Source organism: Canis lupus, chromosome 4 (genome assembly GCF_048164855.1).
Source record: "Canis lupus baileyi chromosome 4, mCanLup2.hap1, whole genome shotgun sequence".
NCBI lineage: Eukaryota > Metazoa > Chordata > Mammalia > Carnivora > Canidae > Canis > Canis lupus.
In genome coordinates this window covers 88006047-88027694 of record NC_132841.1, presented here as the reverse complement: position 1 = coordinate 88027694, position 21648 = coordinate 88006047, and the positions used below count along the sequence as shown (strand labels likewise).

The 21648-nt window shown below is 41.0% G+C and overlaps 1 protein-coding gene across 1 annotated transcript in view; it reads right to left on the bottom strand.

Annotated features, from left to right (window-relative positions):
* Positions 1-11936: 11936 nt before the first annotated feature.
* MARCHF11 (membrane associated ring-CH-type finger 11) overlaps positions 11937-21648 on the bottom strand; it is a 106856-nt gene continuing 97144 nt past the window's right edge. The window contains exon 7 of the mRNA XM_072822841.1: positions 11937-12595. Coding sequence (XP_072678942.1) covers positions 12273-12595 — 323 coding nt within the window. The 3' untranslated portion in view covers positions 11937-12272. The remainder of the gene's footprint in view (positions 12596-21648) is intronic.

Sequence of the window (21648 nt, the reverse complement as noted above, 5' to 3'; positions counted from 1 at the left end):
AAGCTCCGAGTGACTGTCGGGAGGTGTGAGGCCAGGAGAAACCAGCTAGACGGACTGCAGGTTAACACCATAAGGGAATCTTTTGTGGGAATTCTCATTCCATTATGTTGGCACATCTCTTTCCCCCACTTTCTGGCCAGCAGTGATATGGGAGAGTTATTTTAATCTTAACTCTATTTAGAGGACTGGAGTGTTCCAAAGAGAAGGAGAGTTTTGCTGAGCATTTGAACAATTGATTCCAGATGGATTCTCTTTGTATCATTTTTGGAATTGTTTTCTCTAAATGAGTTCTAAAGATAGAATGTACGTATTCACCAAAGAGTGAAGGATGCTGAAATAGTAAGCAACTAGGAAGGACAGGTTGCTGGGTTCAGGTGTCACTTTGGGTAAATGGTTTCAATTCCCATTTTTGTTTTCTTTTGTTTTTCTCTGTGCTTCTGTGACACGTCTTTCTTGATGCTCCTACTACACGTCAGAGACACTAATCCTCACAGGGTAGGGATTAACAGGATACGTTTTCAGGATGAGTTATCTACATCTCTGCCTAAGTACATACTTTGAAAATAGGGAGCAATGGTAACAAATGATTTTTATTTTAAGTTAGTCTTAGGAGTAATTTTAATGAGAAGGATAGTGTGCGTGTGTGTGTGTGTATGTGTCAGAGGGAGATGGAGAGAGAAAGATCAAGAGAGATAGAGACAGAGAGCGACCCACACGGATTGGGGGCAGAGAGAGAGATTCTAGTGGAGAGGCCAAGATTCAAAACCAGTGTCCAATTCCCCCTCATGTTCTTCTGCACGATACCCCCCCCCTTTTTTTTTCCAATGGCTGTAATCAAATAATCACCGTGCAAAGGTGGGAGTCAAGACAAATGGTCCAGCAGCACCAGCACTCCTCAAGTACAACAAATGCCAGTTGGTGTATCCTTCCTAAACCTACGACCAGAGTGGAATTGCATGTGCTATCTTGCTTTTTGCCCTCAGACGCAGATATCTTGGCCATAATGGATGGAGAGCCAGCAGTTGGATCCTTGACTAAAAACCACATGACACATATGGTAGTCCAGTGGCTCACAAGGCGGTCAAGTGCCAGATAAATGTGCTTCTTTTTGGGTGGAGATCAGGGAACGCAGTGCGAGCCTCTTTCTGGAGGAATTGAAAGACTAGTACAAGAAATAGAAGGAAGAAATAGAAGCAGGGCAGCCATGGAGGAAACCCCAGAGTAGAAAGAGAAACAGCCAGAAAAGAAGCTCAGTGTTGAGATTGGTGAGCTCACGGTAGGAGGTCCCAGTGCTATTTACAGAAAGGACAAGGGGGCACCAGAGCTCTGGGGGTCTGGAATGATGCTTTGGTTCCTTCTGACACCTGGGGGAGCTACGGTGGTCTCCTGACCCTCCTCACTTTCCTGAACGTTCCCTGCAAGGTCTTCATCACCTGGGGCCTCTCAAGCTTGTCTCTCCTCCTTGTGACCTAAAACAATTATGATGGGAATAACTCTGAGGGGCACCTGGGTGGCTCGGTTAGTTAAGTGTCTGAGTTTTGGACTCGGCTCAGATCATACCTCAAGACCTTGTGAGCCCTGGGATGGGCTCTATGCCCAGTGGGGAGTCTGCTTGAGGCTTCTCCCTCTCTCACTGCCCCTCTCCCTGCTCTCTCTCAGATAAATAAATAAATAAATAATCTATCTTTAAAAACCACTATGAAATAAGTATCATGACAATGATATCTATTTTATGGATGAGTACACTGAGGCAAAGGAGGGTCAAATACAACAAAAGCTTTCCCATTGGATGCAGCGAGGCCCAGGAATTCATCAGTGACTTGAAAATCGAACCAAGGAATACTTAGGAACTGATTCATGCATACCTTAAACATTCTATTTCTTTTAAATGCATAATATACGTCAATTTGACAAAGGCTTTTCCTTTGGTAGAAGTTGCTAATGGAATTCAAGGCTGTTTTTCTGGCAGAAACCACACGTATAATATATGCTTAACATTTTCTGGTTTCAGTTTCTCTGATGCAAAATAAACCTGGAGACACATGTGAAACAATCTGACACAGAATCTTTCTAGATTTCTTTTTGTTTTCTATAATCTTCCGTAGATACTTTTCCAACATCCAACTAGCGTGGCTCACTCTTGTCTAGTCCTTCCAAAACATTAGGCCTAATGTTCACAGGGCGGACAAAAAGCAACTTTTTAAAAATACTTTCTTTTTTTAATACTCAATTTCATCATCAGTTATAATTGATTAAATTATGTGTTGACATTGGTATTAAGAGTTTTGGACTAAAAATAGTAATAATCCTTAGCATCTGGTAAAAGCAGAAATGTATACGTCTCTTACAGAGGATTCTATTTCCAATATGCTTGTAACTAGATGCACCACCTCACACGCTCGTGTAGACTCTCCGTCCCCTCCCCAGGAACCTGGAGGAGCGTCCCTAACTACCGTGGCAGAGCATGGCAAAGGTGGTGCCTTGTGCCTTCCAACCTTAAGTCATAAAAATGCCACGCTCTTTTACCTTGTTCCTTTGCCTCCCTGCCTCTTGGAATCCAGCCACATGCTGCAAAAAAGCCCCAGCACCCTGCAGAGATGCGACATGGGGAAGAGCCAGGGCCCCAGCGCACTCCCGGCTGATACCAGCTCAGCTCCCCGGCCCGGCCCGAGAAGGAGCTCCCAGGAAAGCAGACCCTGCAGTGCCAGCCGAGCCCCTCTGATACCTTATACCTTGTGCATAGGGCGGAGCCCTCTCTGCTGAGCGCTTCCCAATTACAGATTAGGGAATGAAATAAAAGACTGTTATTTGAAGCCAACCCCGTTTAAGTAGTTCACTGTGCCGCAGTAGATCACGCCAATGAGTGTTTTGGGTATCATTCGTGTTTCGCAGAGGGAATGGAGGACGTAGATCAACTAGTGAGTTTGCTAAATAAATGTCCTCTGTAAATCTTCCACGATTAAGAGCTAAAGCCTAGCTTTGAACCCAGAAGTCTGAATTCCGAATTATATTACTATATTTCTAAAAAAAATAAAATAAAATTAGAAGCCCTTATTAAACCATACATAGCAGTTGATGATAATAATTTAGTTTGATTTCTTAACTCCAGGCTTGTAGACAAGCTCTTAATTATTTACAGGGTTCAAGGCAGGCGTACAAATACCAGATGTCTAATATTTAAAACTTAAAAATGAAGCTAAAAGCTCTCAAATAAGCTTTATCCTCTTAACTTGAAATCTACATTTCAGGGCGAGTTCTTGTATTCCACGGCTCTCCCCCTTTTCTTTCCACCCCTCGATTCTTTCCTCACTACAAGGGCTTTGACCGCATGTGTGTGACCTCCAGCTCATACATCCAGGCTTCATTCATGCATCCTCTCACCCCACCAGCTGCCTCTTAACCAGCCCCAAAGCCCTAGGTTTAGTCCTGCCGGAGGATAGTCAGCCCTAGAAGAATGAACCCAAGAAAGAGGTCCATGCAAGCTCAGGAAGTAGACATGAGCAATTCAGGTAGAAACTTCTGGGATGTCAGTGCTTAGAGCACATTCAAAGTTGAGAGATGGGCTCTGGATGAACTCTGGGTGGACAGGTAGCCTTGGCCTGCTATGTGCCACGTGCAGGAGTGAAACTAGAGGGACACATGGCAAGGGCGCCTCTTCTCAGGTCTAAGGACAGGACCAACTCCACCTCCAAACCCTCTTCTCCACCTTCTCTCATGAAGTCTGGCACAAGATTGGAGATGAATAAATATTTACCAGATAAAGTAGCCTAGTTCCCAAAGGCAAATTTTGCATTTTCAATCTTGGGTGCTGCTGGGGTTTAAGACTGTCAGCCCTGAGTGAGGTCATAGAGCTGGGACAGGAGCCAGACTTCCCACACATCTCTGAGCACAGCTAAAATTGATCCTAAGTGACTCCGAAGAGCAAGCACGGTGGATGAGAATTAGATTCGGCTCCATGAATGGTGGCACGAACAACCACCAGACGCTTCAGAATGAAATCCCGAGCACTGACTGTTCCAACCTTTTGTCCTGATGATGAATCTTCCACAGATGCAGATGAACTGCTCTAATCTCCCCCACACCCACGCCCTCCTCCCTACCCACGTACACGTCCTCTTCTGGTAATGACAACGAAGCAACGTGGAGATGGTTGGAATTAAGGGCTGTCAAACACTGCACTTGCGTGTATTTGACACAGCAAGTGTATTTAGGAGATTTACCTAAAAAGGACTACTCGTCCTGATGATGTCTTCAGAGCAGCCTCCGTAGAGCTACAGAGCCTTCCAAACCCCACATCGGTAACGATAGTAGCACACGACTACTTACCTACCAGAACTTCTAAACTTGTATTTGTCATAGACACAAACCCTCCTACTTTGTTTGGGTGGCATTTCTTTTTTTTTTTTTTTTAAAGATTTTATTTATTTATTCATGAGAGATACAGAGAGAGAGGCAGAGACACAGGCAGAGGGAGAAGCAGGCTCCATGCAGGGAGCCCGACATGGGACTCGATTCCGGGTCTCCAGGATCAGGCCCTGGGCTGAAGGCGGCGCTAAACCGCTGAGCCACCCGGGCTGCCCTTGGGTGCCATTTCAAAGTGCATTCTCTGTTATGTCCAGAAAAATCATCACCCATGGAAGTAGTTGCTTTGGTTAATTGGAAGTAGGTGTTTTAATACTATTTTAGTCCAGATGGAAACGACTTGAGTCATAAAGTCTTATAAAAACAAAAAGTTCACCTGCCATTTTGATTAAACTACATTCTACAAGCCTCAGAAAAAAAGACTAAAGTAAGTTATACCTGAGGGTATTTTAGATAAAAGTGAGAGGGGGGAAGTAAAAGAACATTTTAAGTTCAAAATTCTGTCAATAAATTTATTGGCTTTTATTTGGAAGGGTGTTAATGCAAATTCTCCATAAACATGTCTAGGTAAAGATTTCCAGTGGAACAGAGCTGATTCAGGCATAATTCCCAAAGGGTGTAATTTGAACGTGCACTCTGAATTCTGTTTCCTGTAAGGCTATCAGATCTGAGGCAAACAGCAAAGATTAAATCTGCAAGAAATAAATGTCACACTCTCTTCTTGAACATTCTTCTGACATTTAAAAAGTCCATTCACTTCAGGAAATCCATCTCTGCCTAAATTCATGATTGGTGCTCTGGGCATAGACATTGACAAGGAATTACATAAATTGATGTTTTACTTACTTTATTTTCAAAGATTTATTTACTTATTTGAGATAGAGAGAAGAAAGAAGAAAGAAGAAGAAAGAAGAAGAAGAAGAAGGAGGAGGAGGAGGAGGAGGAGGAGGAGGAAGGAGAGGAGGAGGAGGACCAGAGGGGGAGGAAGAGAGAGGGGGAAAGGCAGACTCCTCGCTGAGCACAGAACCCATGTGGTGATCAATCTCATGACCCTGAGATCATGACCTGACCCGAAACCAAGAGTTGTTTGCTTAACTGACCAAGCCACCCAAGTGCCCCATAAATTGATGTTTTAAACTGTACTTTTATATTTAGAGATTTTGAGAGAGATTCATGAATTGGGGGGGGGAAGTAAACTGTAGAGAGGTTATTTATTAATTATAAACAATTAATCGTTTCCCCCCATCCATAAAAAACTAAAATGAAAGAGAATAATCCTCATTCCTTCATTCCCAAGGTTATGGTTGCATCCTGTTGTGAATAGTTCCTTGTTTTGTTTTGATTTTTGTTCCATTATTTATTATTGTGACTCTTCCTAAGGAGAATTATACTGGGGCCTGAAATGGATGAGAAGTAGAGATGCAGGGAAAGATAGAAGGGCCCCCCAATATATCCAAATTTGAATCCTTGAAACAGGGGACTATGTTGTCTTACAAGGCAAAAGAGATAAAAGGCAAACATTTTCAGAGTGAATAAAACAGCAGGATTTTGCTCTACCTTGTTTTCAAGAGACGAAATTTAAGTATAAAAACACAAATAATTTAAAAGGAAAAGGAGGAGGGACCCCTAGGTGGCTCAGTCAATTAAGCATCTGACTCTTGATTTCGAGGTCATGAACTCAGGTTCCTGAGAGGAGCCCACGTCAGGCTGCCCCTCAGCGAGGAGTCTGCTCCTTCCTCTCTCCCTCTGCCCCTCCCTATCTGTGTGCACTCTCTCTCTCTCTCTTTTTCTCAAATAAATAAAGTAAAAGGAGAAGAAAATGTGAACCATTGTAAATAAAAAGCTATAAGAAACCTGGCATGGCAAAATTAATATCGACTAAGTGAACTTCCATACTAGAGATAAAGAACATTTCATAATGAAAAACGGTCAAGACACAATAGCCCTATCTGTATCATCTGTATCTCTATCTATGCGTATATATAGGCATATATATGCATACCTAAAAGCAGAACTTTAAAACACATAAAACAAAAATTTATAAGCTAAACATAGATAAATCCCTAATCATAAGGAAGTGATTGATAAAAACATGTAAGAAATGACAAATACCCACCATTTGCTTCGACGTGGATTGATCTGGAGGGTATGATGCTGAGTGAAGTAAGTCAATCGGAGAAGGACAAACATTATATGGTCTCATTCTTTTGGGGAATATAAAAAATAGTGAAAGGGAATAAAGGGGAAGGGAGAAAAAATGAGTGGGAAATATCAGAAAGGGAGACAGAGCATGAGAGACTCCTAACTCTGGGAAACGAACTAGGGGTGGTGGAAGGGGAGGAGGGCGGGGGGTGGGGGTGACTGGGTGACAGGCACTGAGGGGGGCACTTGACGGGATGAGCACTGGGTGTTATGCTATATGTTGGCAAATTGAACACCAATAAAAAATAAATTTACTATTTAAAAAAAAACATGTAGATTTTAAAAATATGTAAGGATATAAATTTGAACAATATTGACCCGTTTGTCATAACAGAAATTTCTAGAATATCACAACTAACAATTGTAAGAACACATATTTTTTCAAGAGTCCATGGAAACTTCATGAAATGCAGTACATTAAACATGGCCCCAAATTCATTGTCCCTCCTCTCGTCAAGAGGTAGCATCTAATTTTCCCACTTTTTAAGTCTGAGCTTGCCTGGTGATCGGCTTTGACCAATGAGACAAACCAAGCCGAATGGCTGTTAGACCACTTGTAAGTCAAGGCCTCCGAGGCCTTGTCGCCTCGCCCCACGCTCTTGCGATGCAGTTGCGAGGAAGCCAAGGCTAACCCGGGGGCTGCCTCTCCAGCCCGACAGCGGAGCCAGGCCGTGGTGACATACCCAGCTGGGGCAGCCGGGGGCCCCGCCACGTGCCGGGATCACAGTGCTTTTAACAATGGCCCACGGTGATCATGACTGTGCCTCGTCCAAGCCAAGAATAATGGGTAAGGAGGGGGAGGTAGAGAAGGAAGCATCCCGAGAACTGCAGCCCCCAAAACAATGCATGGTGCAGGGCGTAGTTACATGGCGTCACTTTCTCTTCTCCTGGTCTCTAGATCGATGCTTTGGCTCTTCCTTCTGATTAACTCTTGACATTCCCAAGAGTATGATTGGAAGTGTGTCCCGTAGAGCATTTGCAGCCTCCATCCACATCGTCCTTGTTATCATAGCAGCTTCTGGGCAGATCTCCTGTGTTCCCAACACCCCAGTGGATCTGTGATGAGGAGCTAGAGGTGCCACCCCAGAAGCCATCCCCCCCCATGGTCCCGCTCACTCACAGCCGATGCCCCTTCTGTGGTCCAGCAGCTGGTTGAGCATCCTGCCTGATAGCTCCACAGCACCTAGGTCACCATTATCCACCTACAAACATTAGGTTCCATTCCCTATGCATCTTGGAGCAGACCTCTTTTTTCTACTTGCTGCATTAGAAAAGATAATTTTCCCCCTGAAAGGCCATGTCACATATAGAAAAACTTCTCAGAAATATGAAAACAAGAAAATTAAGTGACCACTAACTTGTTGTGGAAAATAACAACACATGTTTTGGGGTAAAGTTTATGATGTGCTTTTTAAAAAACACTGGGTCCTACATCTATACTTCCTAGGGGGAAAAATCCCTTAAAATAACTTTGAAGTCTTTGGTTAATTTACTAGATAAATCCACTGTGTATAAAATGGCATCTTTATGAGATAATGAATTAATCTCTAGGTTCCACGGGGGCCTAGAACTTTGAGCTTTGCTATAAGTTATGGCACCTGCTGCAGTTCTGTATCATACACACACACGATGGGAACATTTTTTTCTGAACTGATTAATGGGACTGAACTAACTGCCTCAAGTATCTTCTTAAGGTTTTAAACCAATTATTCCTTAATATACCGAATATCAAATTATTTTTATGTTAGGTCATTTTTACAAACGTGTATTGAAAATTAAAAAAAAAAAAACCTTTGCCATGGAAGTTCGATACAGGATGAACTTGGAAGGAAAAATTTTAAATATCAGATATTTGTAATCTACTGTCATTAAAATTTGCAAGTCAAAAAAGTAAATTACAAAGAAAAATATGGACAAATTATGACATCTGTTTAAAATGACATGTCAACTGTTATATGATAGCTGATCTAATTCTAGATTAACAAAGACACATTAATTTTGCTGTTTCACTTCATAGATAAAGGAAGATTGATTAGCACATCATCAGAAATAATAGGCTATGTTAATAGTATGGGGAAAAAAAACAAGAAGGAAAAGAATTGCAGTTTCCCATATGGAAACAGAATCAACACAGAGAGCTTTTTTATTTTGGCATCTTTTTAGTTAATGAGACATATAGAAGAAAAAATTTTAATTATGTTTAAGAAAAACCAGATGATGATCTTTATCCTGGGAAGTGTTTAGGACTATTTTCAATAATTGAGACACTTTCTTCTACTGCACAAGGTCTGTAACGTACTTTCCTCTTTAAAATTATGGGTGTTGCCGTCTTCTGGGAGAGGGAGGGAAGCCCATTCAATGCCCCCAATATTTCTACTGAATTGTCTAATTTATAGCAGTAGCGCCTGTGTGTGATTGCTGCCTACTATCTCATTTTGCAGGATTTCTCCAAACTCTCTTGAGGATTACGACCATAATCCATTATATTTTAGCCCCATCTTGAGAACAGAGAGTGTTGCCCACAGGTTTGGGGTTGCAGGACATTCATCCAACAAAACTGACCTTGCAAAGTCTTACCCCCTGCAATTAGAACACCATCTTCTGATGGTTCCTTGTGGAGTTCAGTCCCAGCTACCTTGTCAACCCCGTAGAGATGGATCACATCTTCACATGTGTCTTCTGCTCCCAAATGTAAAATCTGTCATCATTACTGAAATATGCCTCTCTTTCACCCCCAAGGAGCTGTTCCAGAATGTTCTTCTCCTTTCGTCTGCCTGGCAAGCTTCTACCCATGCTTCAACACCCAAGTAATGCCAGCTCCTCAGTGATGCCTTCCTTAGCCAACCCAGGGATTTCTGATTGCTCCTCTGGTCTATCACTGTCTTCTGCTCACCTGTATCTCAACACATATGCTGTGGTGCAGCACGTCCCTATATTCTCCCTGTGGACGTGGGTCAACCTGTGGCCTGCTACTAGCAGTATCTGGCACCCAGCAGGTGCTTGGTACCTGACTGTCCTCCAAATTAGTAGTTGAAAAGAGACAGAACAGGTCTAAGTGCTTATAATATTGGAAAAATATTTTTAAAACAATTAAAATATTTCCAACTAATTCCCTTACCGTGTGTGTTTTTTTATATTTCAGGCAGCCAGAGTTTGAATTACAGCATTTACAACAAATTTTAAAGTTGATTGTTTATATCACAACTCACATTGCATATTAAAATTTTAATTATTTTTAAGCAGTGAATTCAATTCTTTAAACGCATGCCCCTCCCCACCTGGAGTGCTTTGTTTGAGTTTCTACGTAATCATTTCGTGGAGAGTACATTTTGTTGAGTAGAAATTTTTGCCAGATTCTTATTTCAACCTTCAGTGGGTCGGATGTGGGGATGTGACTGCGTGGGGGTGTGTATTAGGATGTGGGGGCTAGGAAGGTGAGGAGGGGAAATAGTGCATGTAGACAAAACGTACATCCAAGGTGCAAGGGGCTGAAAAGCAGGGGAGCCTGGGAGCACATACTCCTTCCAGGTTGACTAGCCCACTCACACGGAGACGTCTCCACCTCACGCACCACACCCGACACCTCAGAGAGGGGTTTCTGTCATTACCCTTTTTTGTTTCTAGTGAGTTGATATGAAAACAAAGGTGTGCACTGATTTAAAGGGCAGACTTGCTAAATGCAGAGCAGTGATAGTCTAGTCTGTACCTAAGCCCTTTATCCAGTAGTTTTAATGAGATGCTCTAAATAGCACCCACAATTATTCTCCATTAATGGTGCTGTTGTTGATGGCTCCTCTTGGCGATTGAACAGTCTAGGACAAACATCAACACTTATGAGATACAAATAGTGGATTATTTCTTTGACAGCAGGTTGTCATTCCTGGTGTCTCTGTTACATGATCTGCTCCGATACCAGGGGCAGGATTCTGAGAGAGCAGATTTATAGCACCGACGGCTACCTCCCAGTGCCTCACCCAGGATTGACTCATGTAATATGAGATTAAAACAAACAACATATAAGGGTGCCTGGGTGGCTCAGTGGGTTAAGCATCTGGCTCCAGGTTTTGATTCAGGTCATGACCTCATGGGTAGTGGGCTAGAGCCCCGTGTTGGGTTCTGTCGGGTTCCATGCTCAGTGAGGAGTCTCCTTGAAGATTCCCTGCCTCTCTGCTATTTGGAAGCTGTGTCTCTCCCTAAAATGAATATTGAAACCCCTCCCCCTCAAAAAACAAATGACATACTGAATGAGCATGTGTAATAATACTCTCGCTTTCCTCATCTGCCTCTAAAACTCTAGTTGCTTTCCTCCTTTCGTGACTTCCCGACTCCTTCCCATTTCCGCAAATGATCACATCCTTAACTCATTTGTGACAGCTGTTTAACTGGGGAAACTATTATTTCAAGTACTGGTGGGATTTGCTATGTGGGAATCACAGTGTTACCTAGTCACATTAACTACTCTATTATTAATCACTTGGAGGTCATTTTTAGAAAATAGAATGTAAAGCATTTCATTTCATATGCTTTAAAATCTAATCATCAATTACTTCAAATGCCTTACATGTTCAACTCATGTTTCTAAGGAAAGCACGACTGCCTGCCTCTTCATTTACTCTGTCATTGCTCATTAAACTATGCCATTTCCCTTCATTAGGAGGATTAAAAGGTGGAAAATCTCCAGGTGCCACAAGTTAGCAAACTGTTTCTGGGAAATCAATAGTCTCATTTTTCTTTTCCTCTTTTCTTTAAAAAAAAAATACTTATCTAGTGAAAGAGAAACATTTCTCCCTGCTGGTGAATATATTTCCCTGGACTTCATTAAGCCAAGTAATAGGATCAGTGTTTAAATGATTAAGTAGGTATATAAGCTTTTACAAAAAGAAAATCTAATTAAGATAGGGCTCACAGAAATCAAGACACTAATAATTAACCCAAATGACTGCGATAGGTCTGTAAGAGGGTTATGCAAATGTGGGGCAGTATTATTATCATACGTGAGCAATGATGCAACGTTTTGGGGGGGTTTTAGAGTTAGAAATATGCAGAATGTCCCATCTACTTGTATGTAATACAAGTATGTCATACATACTGGAGTAAAACTATTTTTTCCCACTCATCTTTAAGTTTTTATAAGCTCTCTGTACTTTTTCAGAAGCTAGAAAACAAGCCAACATTCCTTGAGCTTGCATTCCTGGTGACAGATTATTTCATCTCAGCAAAAAAGTCCTGCTCACATTTGCCAATAAGCATGAGGCACATGGAGGACCAATACGCAACATCGTGTCACCAATTGGCACTTTGGCATCTGCCCACAGAGTTCTATACTCTTTCCCAGTCGTAGCATGCCTAAAAAACTACACATGGAGCAAAAAGTTTGATAAAAATATATTTAAAACAAGCAAGAAAAAATAGTTTCAGCCTTAAGGATAACTTTCATCATTCTTTTAACCAAGTAGAGAGTTAAATTATATGTAAAATGATTTCAAGTACCAACTTATAAAAGATGTGATAAATCAGAAAACAAAGAACCGGAGAACTTTTTTTTTTTTTCAGAAAAATGTATTTGCAATTCAAATGTTCATATAAAAAGCATAAATTTTAAAAAGTTCATAGATGTATGTTTTTAGAAGTGCTATGGTTTCGCCATTCATTGCAATTACATTCCAACATGTGCAGGGTGGTCTACACCAAGCCGCCTTACACTTTTGTCACACAGAAGTCACTCTCATCACAACCTCCCCTGAGCTATTATCTTCTGACAAATCTTCACGGGGCCTCATCCGATTGAACAGATGCAATAACACATAGCCACACTGAAACCTCGGGGAGGTCAACTGGGTTGGGTGGACCAAGTTCCTGTTCCGTAGAGCCGTCAATGGCAACCATAAAGTCCTGCTTGTGGAAGACTCTCCCCGGCTACTTTCTTCGATGTCTGTGGCTTTATCATAATTTAATACATCCCAGTGTAAGTTAACAGCTCGCCAGCGCTTAAATACTCTGTAAACTGCAGCTCCTTCGTGGACAATGAGACCTAAAATTCAAGGGGAAAAAAAGGGGGGGGGGGCTGATCATAATCAATAAAGTTAAGAATATTATTTTGTATACAAGTAAGTGATTAAAGAAATAGTCAATTCTCGGTTACTCATCATCATCAAAAAATATGGTATCCTGACTTCTCAAATATTATGGCTAACTTTCCAGATTATACAGGAATAATCAACATCCAAAGAATGAGAATACATTGACACGCACAGAACAAGATTCTCAAGGACAAATTAACTTGCTTGCTCCATCATGGTGGAGGACATACATTGGGCACTTACATTGCCTTAAGAGAATCATTAGGTTTATTGATTCATTCACCATCTAATTGAGGGCTTACTGTGGGCCAAGCAATATGTTGGCGGCTTAGTCTCAACTGGTAGTTAATTGGGAAAGAGACATATTAAAGTCACTACCATCTTCCCAGTTCTTCAAAGTGTCTGACACACAGGAGGTATGCTACAACTTTTTCTTATTTTTATCTCTTCAACAGTTCAACAAAAATGTATTTAGCACCTACTTGAGAGTTTCATGTATATGACCTCGTTCAGTTTTCACCGCAGCCTTACGAAATAAGTTTGAGCACGTCTCTCCTATTTACAAACAACAAATGAGCTCAGGAGCAGACACCTAGTGACAGTGGAGGACGGATTCCAACCCAGGTAGCCTGGCACCAGAGTCCTTGATCTTTGCATCAGCAAAGATGCAAAGTAGATTGGAAGATTACACATTTCTGAGACAGACTCTCAGGAAAATAAGCAAGGTAACGCAAGAACCCCTGGGACCATTAGCTGGCAGCCTGTAAGTACGATACGGCACGATGACACATGGCTCCATCTCTGCCATCCAACCCAGATCTCACCACACCATGCATTTTTCATACATTCATATTTGAGCATGTGGCCCAACAGCTTTTGAATTGGTGACGCCTCACAAGAAGAAATTCCTTGGGGAGGTCCCTCCAGATTGACATGTGAGAAGGAGCTCTTCTCCTTCAGGAGCTGAAATTCCATTGAAATTTGGTAGACAGGGGTACCTGGGTAGCTCAGCAGTTGAGCGTCTGCCTTTGGCTCAGGTCATGATTCTAGGGTCCTGGGATTGAGCCCTGCATCAGGCTCCCTGCATAGAGCCTGCTTCTCTCTCTGCCTGTGTCTCTGCCTCTCTCTCTCTGTGTCTCTCATGAATAAATAAAATCTTATTTAAAAAAAAAAAGAAAATTGATAGATCAATGAAGAGCCTTTTCTTAGATGGAATATGGCATGCAAGTACAGTATGTCAGTTGGCCACAAGCACTGTTGAATGATAAAATGGAAAGTGAGCAGATCCTACCTCCCACTATTTAGACCTTGAGTAATGGCTTAGAGAAACTCACAAATGTGAACAAGGAATCATGTACAAAAATGTTTATTATGTAGGGGCGCTTGGGTGGTGCAGTCCGTTGGGTGCCCAACTCTTGTTTCAGGTCAGGTCATGATCTCAGGGTCGTGAGATTGAGCTCTGCATGAGGCTCCACGCTCAGTGGTGGGGTGGGGGATGCTTGAGATTCTCTGTCACCCTCTCCCTCTGCCCCTACCCTCCTTTTCTCTTTTTTTCTTTCTAAAAGATATAATCTTTTAAAAAATGTTTATTATGTAATTGTTCATATTTGATGGGGAAAATCCCAAACAATACCCAAGTGCATTCGGAGAAGAAGGAATAAATTGCATTGTGTGGATGAATGGACACAGCAAAACAACTGAAAAGAACAAAGTCACTCACACTAACATGGAGAAATTTTACAAGAGCAGAAATCTCAAAGTCATGTGAAGAAAAAAGTGCAAGTGTCAGAAAGAAATGACTTGGGTAAAAAAATATGCTACACATTTTTATATATTCAGATATGTATGTAAAGCATATAAAAACATGCATAAAAATAATAACCATGAAAGACACGATAGTGGGGAGCAAAGAAAAAAACAAGTTCAGGAGAGGCTTCAAATAGGCCTTTCGACTTTATCTCTAATGTCACATTTTTTTATGCTGGATGGTGGAGATGTGGCTGTTCAACATACTCTGCTTACTTCCTTGTGCCTGAATAATTCATACTTTCAAAAATTATAGAGAATTTATCAGGAAAATTTATCTCAGATATATTGAGGCATAGACAACTAAAGTTGTGGAGACAAATAGGGAGGTTAGCACATTGCTTGTGGGGAGCAAAGTAGATATAGTAAGGAGACTACAGAAGAAGAGAGTAACACACTTGTCAGATTTTAAAAAATTGATAGAACAGTAATGCAAGAAGCAGTAAGAATCAGAGTCTTATATTTTTAAGGCTGGGTGAATGGGGGATTGAAAGCATGATAGTAACTTTCCCTTAGGTACAATAAGTGTTTTGAACATGGTGTTGTTGGGGGGATTACTTCAATTTTTTTGTCAGCTAAAACAATGAGAAGTCGGTGATGGAGATACCCAGTTTTTAAAAAAATCACAACTACCAAATACCAGAATTTAAGTTTTACATCATCTCTTACCAAAAGATAAACTTCCGGATACACATAACTTAAGAACATTCCAAGGATGTGAACATAGATCACTAAAACATGCATGCAGTCTAATAAACAAAAATAGCTAAATAATAATTATGGAATGCCACCAAAATAATGAGAAGAAATGTAAACTTCTGTTAATCACAGCAATTGCAAATAATTGTTTTGATCAATTCATTTTCCTAAGGAATAACTGACACGACTGATAGATATTTTTGGGAAACATCCAGAATTAGAACTAAAGACTAGCAGATATTAATTGATGATTCTATTATTAGCATTCCGAAATCTCCGTGGGAGATGATTTAACTTTTCTGGCTCTATTTTTCCTCATTAAAACACAATCAGAGTACCTAATCTATACTTTCAGTAGGATAGTATGAAGATAAATTGAAATTCATCAATTATAAAGCACTCAAATTTCCTCAAGATGGTAGCTCTATAAACACAAGACATTATTATTAATTAAAAAGTCAATAGTGGATCTATGTGGTGAGAAACATTCATTCACACTAATCACATAACCATTATAGCTTGCAACAGGTTCATTCTGGAGAAGTGCAGTGATGCGGGATGGCCTCACCCCAGGAAACCACTCATTTTGCAGGATCCTATTCTTTTTTTATTGATTTCCTTTGAGAGGCCAGAAATCAGATCATTTACTAGAGCTTAAAGCCACTTTCTGGGAATACATTTCTGGTAGCCCTTTTCTAAATACATAAATCTACCCAGTGTGCAGAAATAAATCCCACAGGTCTTTATGGTACATTCTGAACTGAATTTAGAGAGGGAGCTACTTGAAGTTTTCGTGAAGACATAGTCCTCTTGAATTTCCAGCTCCATTTGCTGCTTCTTAATCGCATTTCAAGTTATGAATGATGCTTAGATTTTGTTTTATTTCCCATAAGCGCTCAGAATTACTCCATGCCCTTTAGAAGCTTCAATTTTCCTGAAATAGGAGGAATGCCACCCCACTCCCAAGGTTGTCCTTTGTAATGTGCATTTTCCTCTTTCTTATTTAAATCTTCTAGAATTACAGCAAATGCCGTTTTTACTTGAGGTAATGAGAACATAGGGCTACTACAATTGCTGAAATCCAAAGTAAGGATTCATTCAACTTTAGCCCATATGCTGAAAATCCAACTATTAAAAATCATACTGCCATACTTTCTTACTGATGCTCGTTTCCTCTTGTTTCACAACTGAGAAACTCCCTTTCTCCAGTCGCTTTGCTGAGTAATACCTCAAGTTAAGTCTTAAAATGAATTTGTCACCTTGACATCTCAGGTCACATAAGAACAGGCTTAGATTTATTTTTGCATCTGAGTCACTAGACCTAAAAGGAAAAGCAATGATAATGTCTATAAAATGTAAATATTAAATATTTTAGGATACTTGTTATATTAATAGCATGAACGTCAACAAAGTGTGATTCATAGGAACTTGGGAGTTTTGAGAGGTGTGTGTGTGTGTGTGTGTGTGTGTGTGTGTGTGTGTTTGGTTCTTTCTCTATCATTTTCCTTCCAGTAGCATCTAATTGGAGCATCCCCTTATTGATGTCAAAGGAACATTTTTGTTAGGGAATAATCTTCTTAAAAAAAAGTAAGTTTAAATGTTTCTGGTTTCACTGGAATAAAAGCACAGTGTTTATGTATAGATAAAATATATCCCAAATCTGTGAGTGTTGTATCGGTTGAAATTCTCATATTGTAGTAGAAAATGAATTAATTACCCAAAGAAATGATGGGGGAGGCTATCCAGGTACATATGCTCACATGCACACACAAGTGCGTGCGTGCACACACACACACACACCACCACCACTTGTGTTTATTTCAACACAAACCAATGATGTGTTATAATTAACAGAGGCTTGAAAAATGTATAATCAAATACTAAAACATTTTTGATATTAACAACCGAACTACTGATCAAATCACTTAATTATTTGTATTACCAGTGTCAGCTCTTGTTCAAATAGGTTTGGTTGTTTTCAAAACTAAAATTTTTATCAAGGATCTATTTTGTGCCAAGCACCGCACTAGGTGCTTTATGTGCAAGATTTCCATTTAATCTTGGCAGCAACTCTACAAATAGATACCATGACTGAACAATTTCATGGTTGAGGAAATTGCGACTCAGGGATTCAAGAACTGTCCAACATCAGGAAGATATGAGAATAAGAGAAGAGATTGGAGCTCAGATGTGTCTACATATAAACCTTGAGTATTACAGTCCTATTCTTGATAGATTTCAATGTAAGGCAGTCTCTCTTAGTCATAGAATTAAAAGCAACTAAAAGAGTCCTTGCCATGGACTGACTGTCTCTCCAAAATTCATACATTGAAGCCCTAATCCCTAATGTGATGGTATTTGGAGGTGGACCTTTGGGAGGATAATTCGGGCTATTTTAAGTCATGAGGGGGAGACTCTCATGATAGGATTAGTGTCTTTATATAAAGTAGAAGAAACACCAAGGAAAGGCCACTGTTACATCTGTAAGAGGGCCAATGAAACAGCCCCTCCTTCTCACCACCTGCAAGAAGAAAGTTGTTGAAGGCAACACTACAAGTGGTGATAGCCTCATCTGGGGAGCTGCACCCACCCTGAGCTTTCCCAAGAAGTGCAAGGTCCACAAAGGAATAAAGGCTAAAGCCCTGTGTGTTGTTCAATCAAAACGACCTTTGAGAGCGCTAAAGGACTTGCAACACACAGCAGATATCTGGCCAGAAATGGCTCTTGACTGTGAAGATGTCCGAGATTTCTAGATTAAATTTCACCATCATCCATTGCTAAGATTTCTGTCTCTCTCCCTCTCTCCCCACCTTGCTCAGTGAAATCTACACATATTCTATAAAACATAACCAATGTCATTCTGAGGAGTCATTGTACTTTGGACACTTTGGGTCCCATTTAATCCCACTTAAGAACAATTTAGAGTCAATCTCATAAAGTGGACCCAACTTTGGCTCCTTAATTTCTATTAGCTGAAGACCAGAGCATGGCTGCTCAAGAAACATTTATCATTAAGACTGGGGTCCAAGAGACCCCTTGTTGCATGATCTTTGCTAGAGTGTCTTAAAATATATTAATCTTCCTGGAGTATTTTCCCGATCGACCCCCAATTTAAATGCCCAACAGTTACGGAAACTTAGATGTGACGGTAGAGGTAAACAGTTTAAAAGTCACTCCCTCATTGTTCAATCTTGTTAATATGAATCCGGAAGAAATAAACATGAGTGATTCCTTCTTTGTCTACTGAATACTTTTTGTTGAACTGAACATGTATGGAGCTTAAAGAAAAAAACAAAAATTCAAAAATATAAAACTTACAGAGATGAAAATTGAAAGACTATATATATATAGAGAGAGAGAGACAGGCACATATTTAATGACCAGGCCAACAAGACCACGGAGAAATCAGCTGCAGTTAACTGGGACCGAAAATAAGCCCTTGTAAAGAATTTTAGCTCTTCGTCCCGTATATATATATATGCTGAAGTTACTAGATTCACAAAACAAAGCCATCATAAATTGGTATCTTAAAAGCCAGGTCTTTGGGAACTACAATGTCCTGATTATATGGGGATTTTTGTGAAAATGTATTTCCAGTGCTGTTCATATCAGAACAAATATCCCACATAAAAATGCACTTTCGTCTATAAAAGATGAGTTGATTTTTTTTCATTGTTGAATATAAATTATATACATATATATATACATATGTATGTATGTATTAATTCACAGATTCAACTTGAGAATGGCAGGTTTGATCACGATGGCAAAAAGTTCAGAGGCTCAAACACTCAAACTACTGGTAATAAAATCTTCTGTTCAAGAACTGTAATAAGAATTATTCACAAACTTCCCACAGCATGAAAACCCTTGCAGCTAGAGGCTGGGTGATTTCCCAGTACTGATGACCTGATCCTCCCAGCCCCACGGTAGAGGACATAACAGTGCCTCCGGCCAAAAGATTATCATCATAGTGAAGACCCTAAGTGATCCTTTCTCTGAGAGCACACAGGAGAAAATTCACGGTGTCTGTCCTGTGACCCTGCCACTCTCTCTGTCCTCCTGCCTGCTCAGGGAAGTCTGCAGCCATCAGCCTGGATGCCAAGAGCACATCGGTGCTGGATCTTCAATGTGGATGACATCACTGCCTGGCGATGGAACAAGACGGCAGAGCCAAATTTTAATAAGGAGCGTGATAGCTTACTAATTGGCAGGGAGGGAAGCATACTCTTTTCTGAAAGGTCCCGACATAGGTTGAATTTGCTTCTTGACCTACCATCCCCGTTGCAGTTAATGACCATCTTCCAAGTCAATTAAGCTAAAACCTTGGAATCACCTAGACTCCTCTATCCTCTCGCACAAAATTCTGCTAATTCTATCTTCTCAGCAACCGTAAGACAGAGACTTCTGTGGAATGATCGCTCCTACATTTTCACAATGAACTATTATAAAATTTGAAAGACCCACATTCTCTCGTGATTTCTTCTCTGACCCATTCAAAATTAGTCCTTCCCTCCCGCCTTCTACCACCACATAGGAATTACCCACATCGTTCTACTCGTTACCCGTTGTGGAATAATTTGTGCAAATGCCCGTGACCTCAATCAGCTGTGTGCTCCCTGAGGACAGGAGCCCTACTCCTACTTTGACGCTTCAGAGTAGAAGCTCAACAAATCTTCACTAAATGAGAGAGAATGAGAAAGAGGAGAGTAGTCATCCCTGGAATCTAAAGGATAACAAGGGTCAACTTAAGTCTAGTTGTGATGGTGCCACAAACACAAAGGTCTCAAGTATTGTTCTTTAAAATGGTAGAGAACTAGCTTAAGATACCAGATGGAGACATGCACTCCAAAGGGTTTAGGAATCAGGGCCCACGTTTCATACATATATGAGCATACGTATGTGTACACACACAGACACACACACGGCATGGCAGGGGACGGAAGAGCTCAAATTCTTTACAAGGACTTATTTTCGGTCCCAGTTAACTGCAGCCGACTCCTCCGTGGTCTCGTCGGCCCGGTCATCTAATATGTGCCTGTGTCTAACAATCATGAACCTAGGTAGTCACAGAATGACTGCGCTCAGGCCTAAAGCCTAAGAGGCAGATATGGAGTCTTTTCTGCCATTTCCCGGCAAAACAGGAAGACTCAAAGAGATGCTGCCCGTTCATCTGACTACTTGCTGTTCTAAGAAGCCAATCCATCAATCAATTATTTTAATGATTTCTTTTATTCCTTAGTAGATACGAGACTCCTGATCTTTCAATTACTAGCCCTGCCTCTCAAATCTACCTTTGGCATAGCCGCAGAGCCTTCCTCGAAAGCTGCAAGCTTTGTTACACGTTATAAAACACGCGATGCATTAATTTTTTAAACGGTTTAAGAGGATTCACCAGAGAGAACTGTTGCATCATCTAAGCTTCTACCCAAAGGGCCTGTGAAAAGACTGACCTATGGATAGGATTATTTCGATAAAAGGAGTAAGTAAGCCCAATGCCCTTGATGATGACAAAGATATCCTGGAGTCCTCCTATGACTGGGAGTGTGGATTAGAACTAGTTTAATTTCAGCCAAATATAACTTGAAGTCTCTCCTTCGATTCATGAACTGATGAAACACCTTTTGGCAAAGGGGTGACATCATAAACAGTGATCGGCGGTGGACATAGTCACTTAATTTCAAAATTAAAAATTGTCGGGTGTGATTTAATCTAACTCCTTTTGGGGGTGAGGACTCTGAGGCCCAAAGAAGTGACACGGCTCGCCCCAGGGTTCACCGCTAGTGCTAGAGCCCAGGATCAGAGCCAGACCTTTGATGCCTGGTCCAGTGTGTTTTCCTCTGCAAGAACTCAGACCTCAGGAGCCATCCTTGGCCAAAAGCCAGTCCACCCTAGTGTCTCGTTGCCTCAAGGGATGTTATATTATGAAGCAGATAGAATCACAGTCCCTTCCGAGGCTGGGATGGCGCGTTCTTCTCTGGTCTTTATCTTGAAGGGTACGCTGCAGCGTTGGGAAGGATTACAGCGACCCTCACAATTTATAAAAGTAACTCCGAAAACCCCAGTGTAACAGTATTGGGTGAAAAAAAAAACCTATCAACGTCCATTTTCTGTGCTAAAGTTTTCCGAATGGAGAATCTACTTTGGTAGATTTCTATTTGTTTTCCATGTGTTGGTATATGGACTAAAAACAGTTCCCCCACCCCCCCCTTAAGTAAGCTCCATCCCAGCACGGAGCTCAATGCAGGGCCCAAACTCACATCGCTGAGAACAAGACCCAAGCTGAGATCGAGAGTCAGATGCTGAGCGGACGGAGCCACCCAGGCGCTCCAGACCAGACACGGTTCTTAGAAGGAAAGTGTCCGTGGGCTCTTCCTAGCAGCGGGCAGAAACAAGCACAGCTAATTTTCCTCCTTTTCCAATGGACGAACAGTCTACGGCAAACTCACAGAACACCATTTTATTAATCTCTAGAGTAAAGCAAACGTGTATTGGTCGT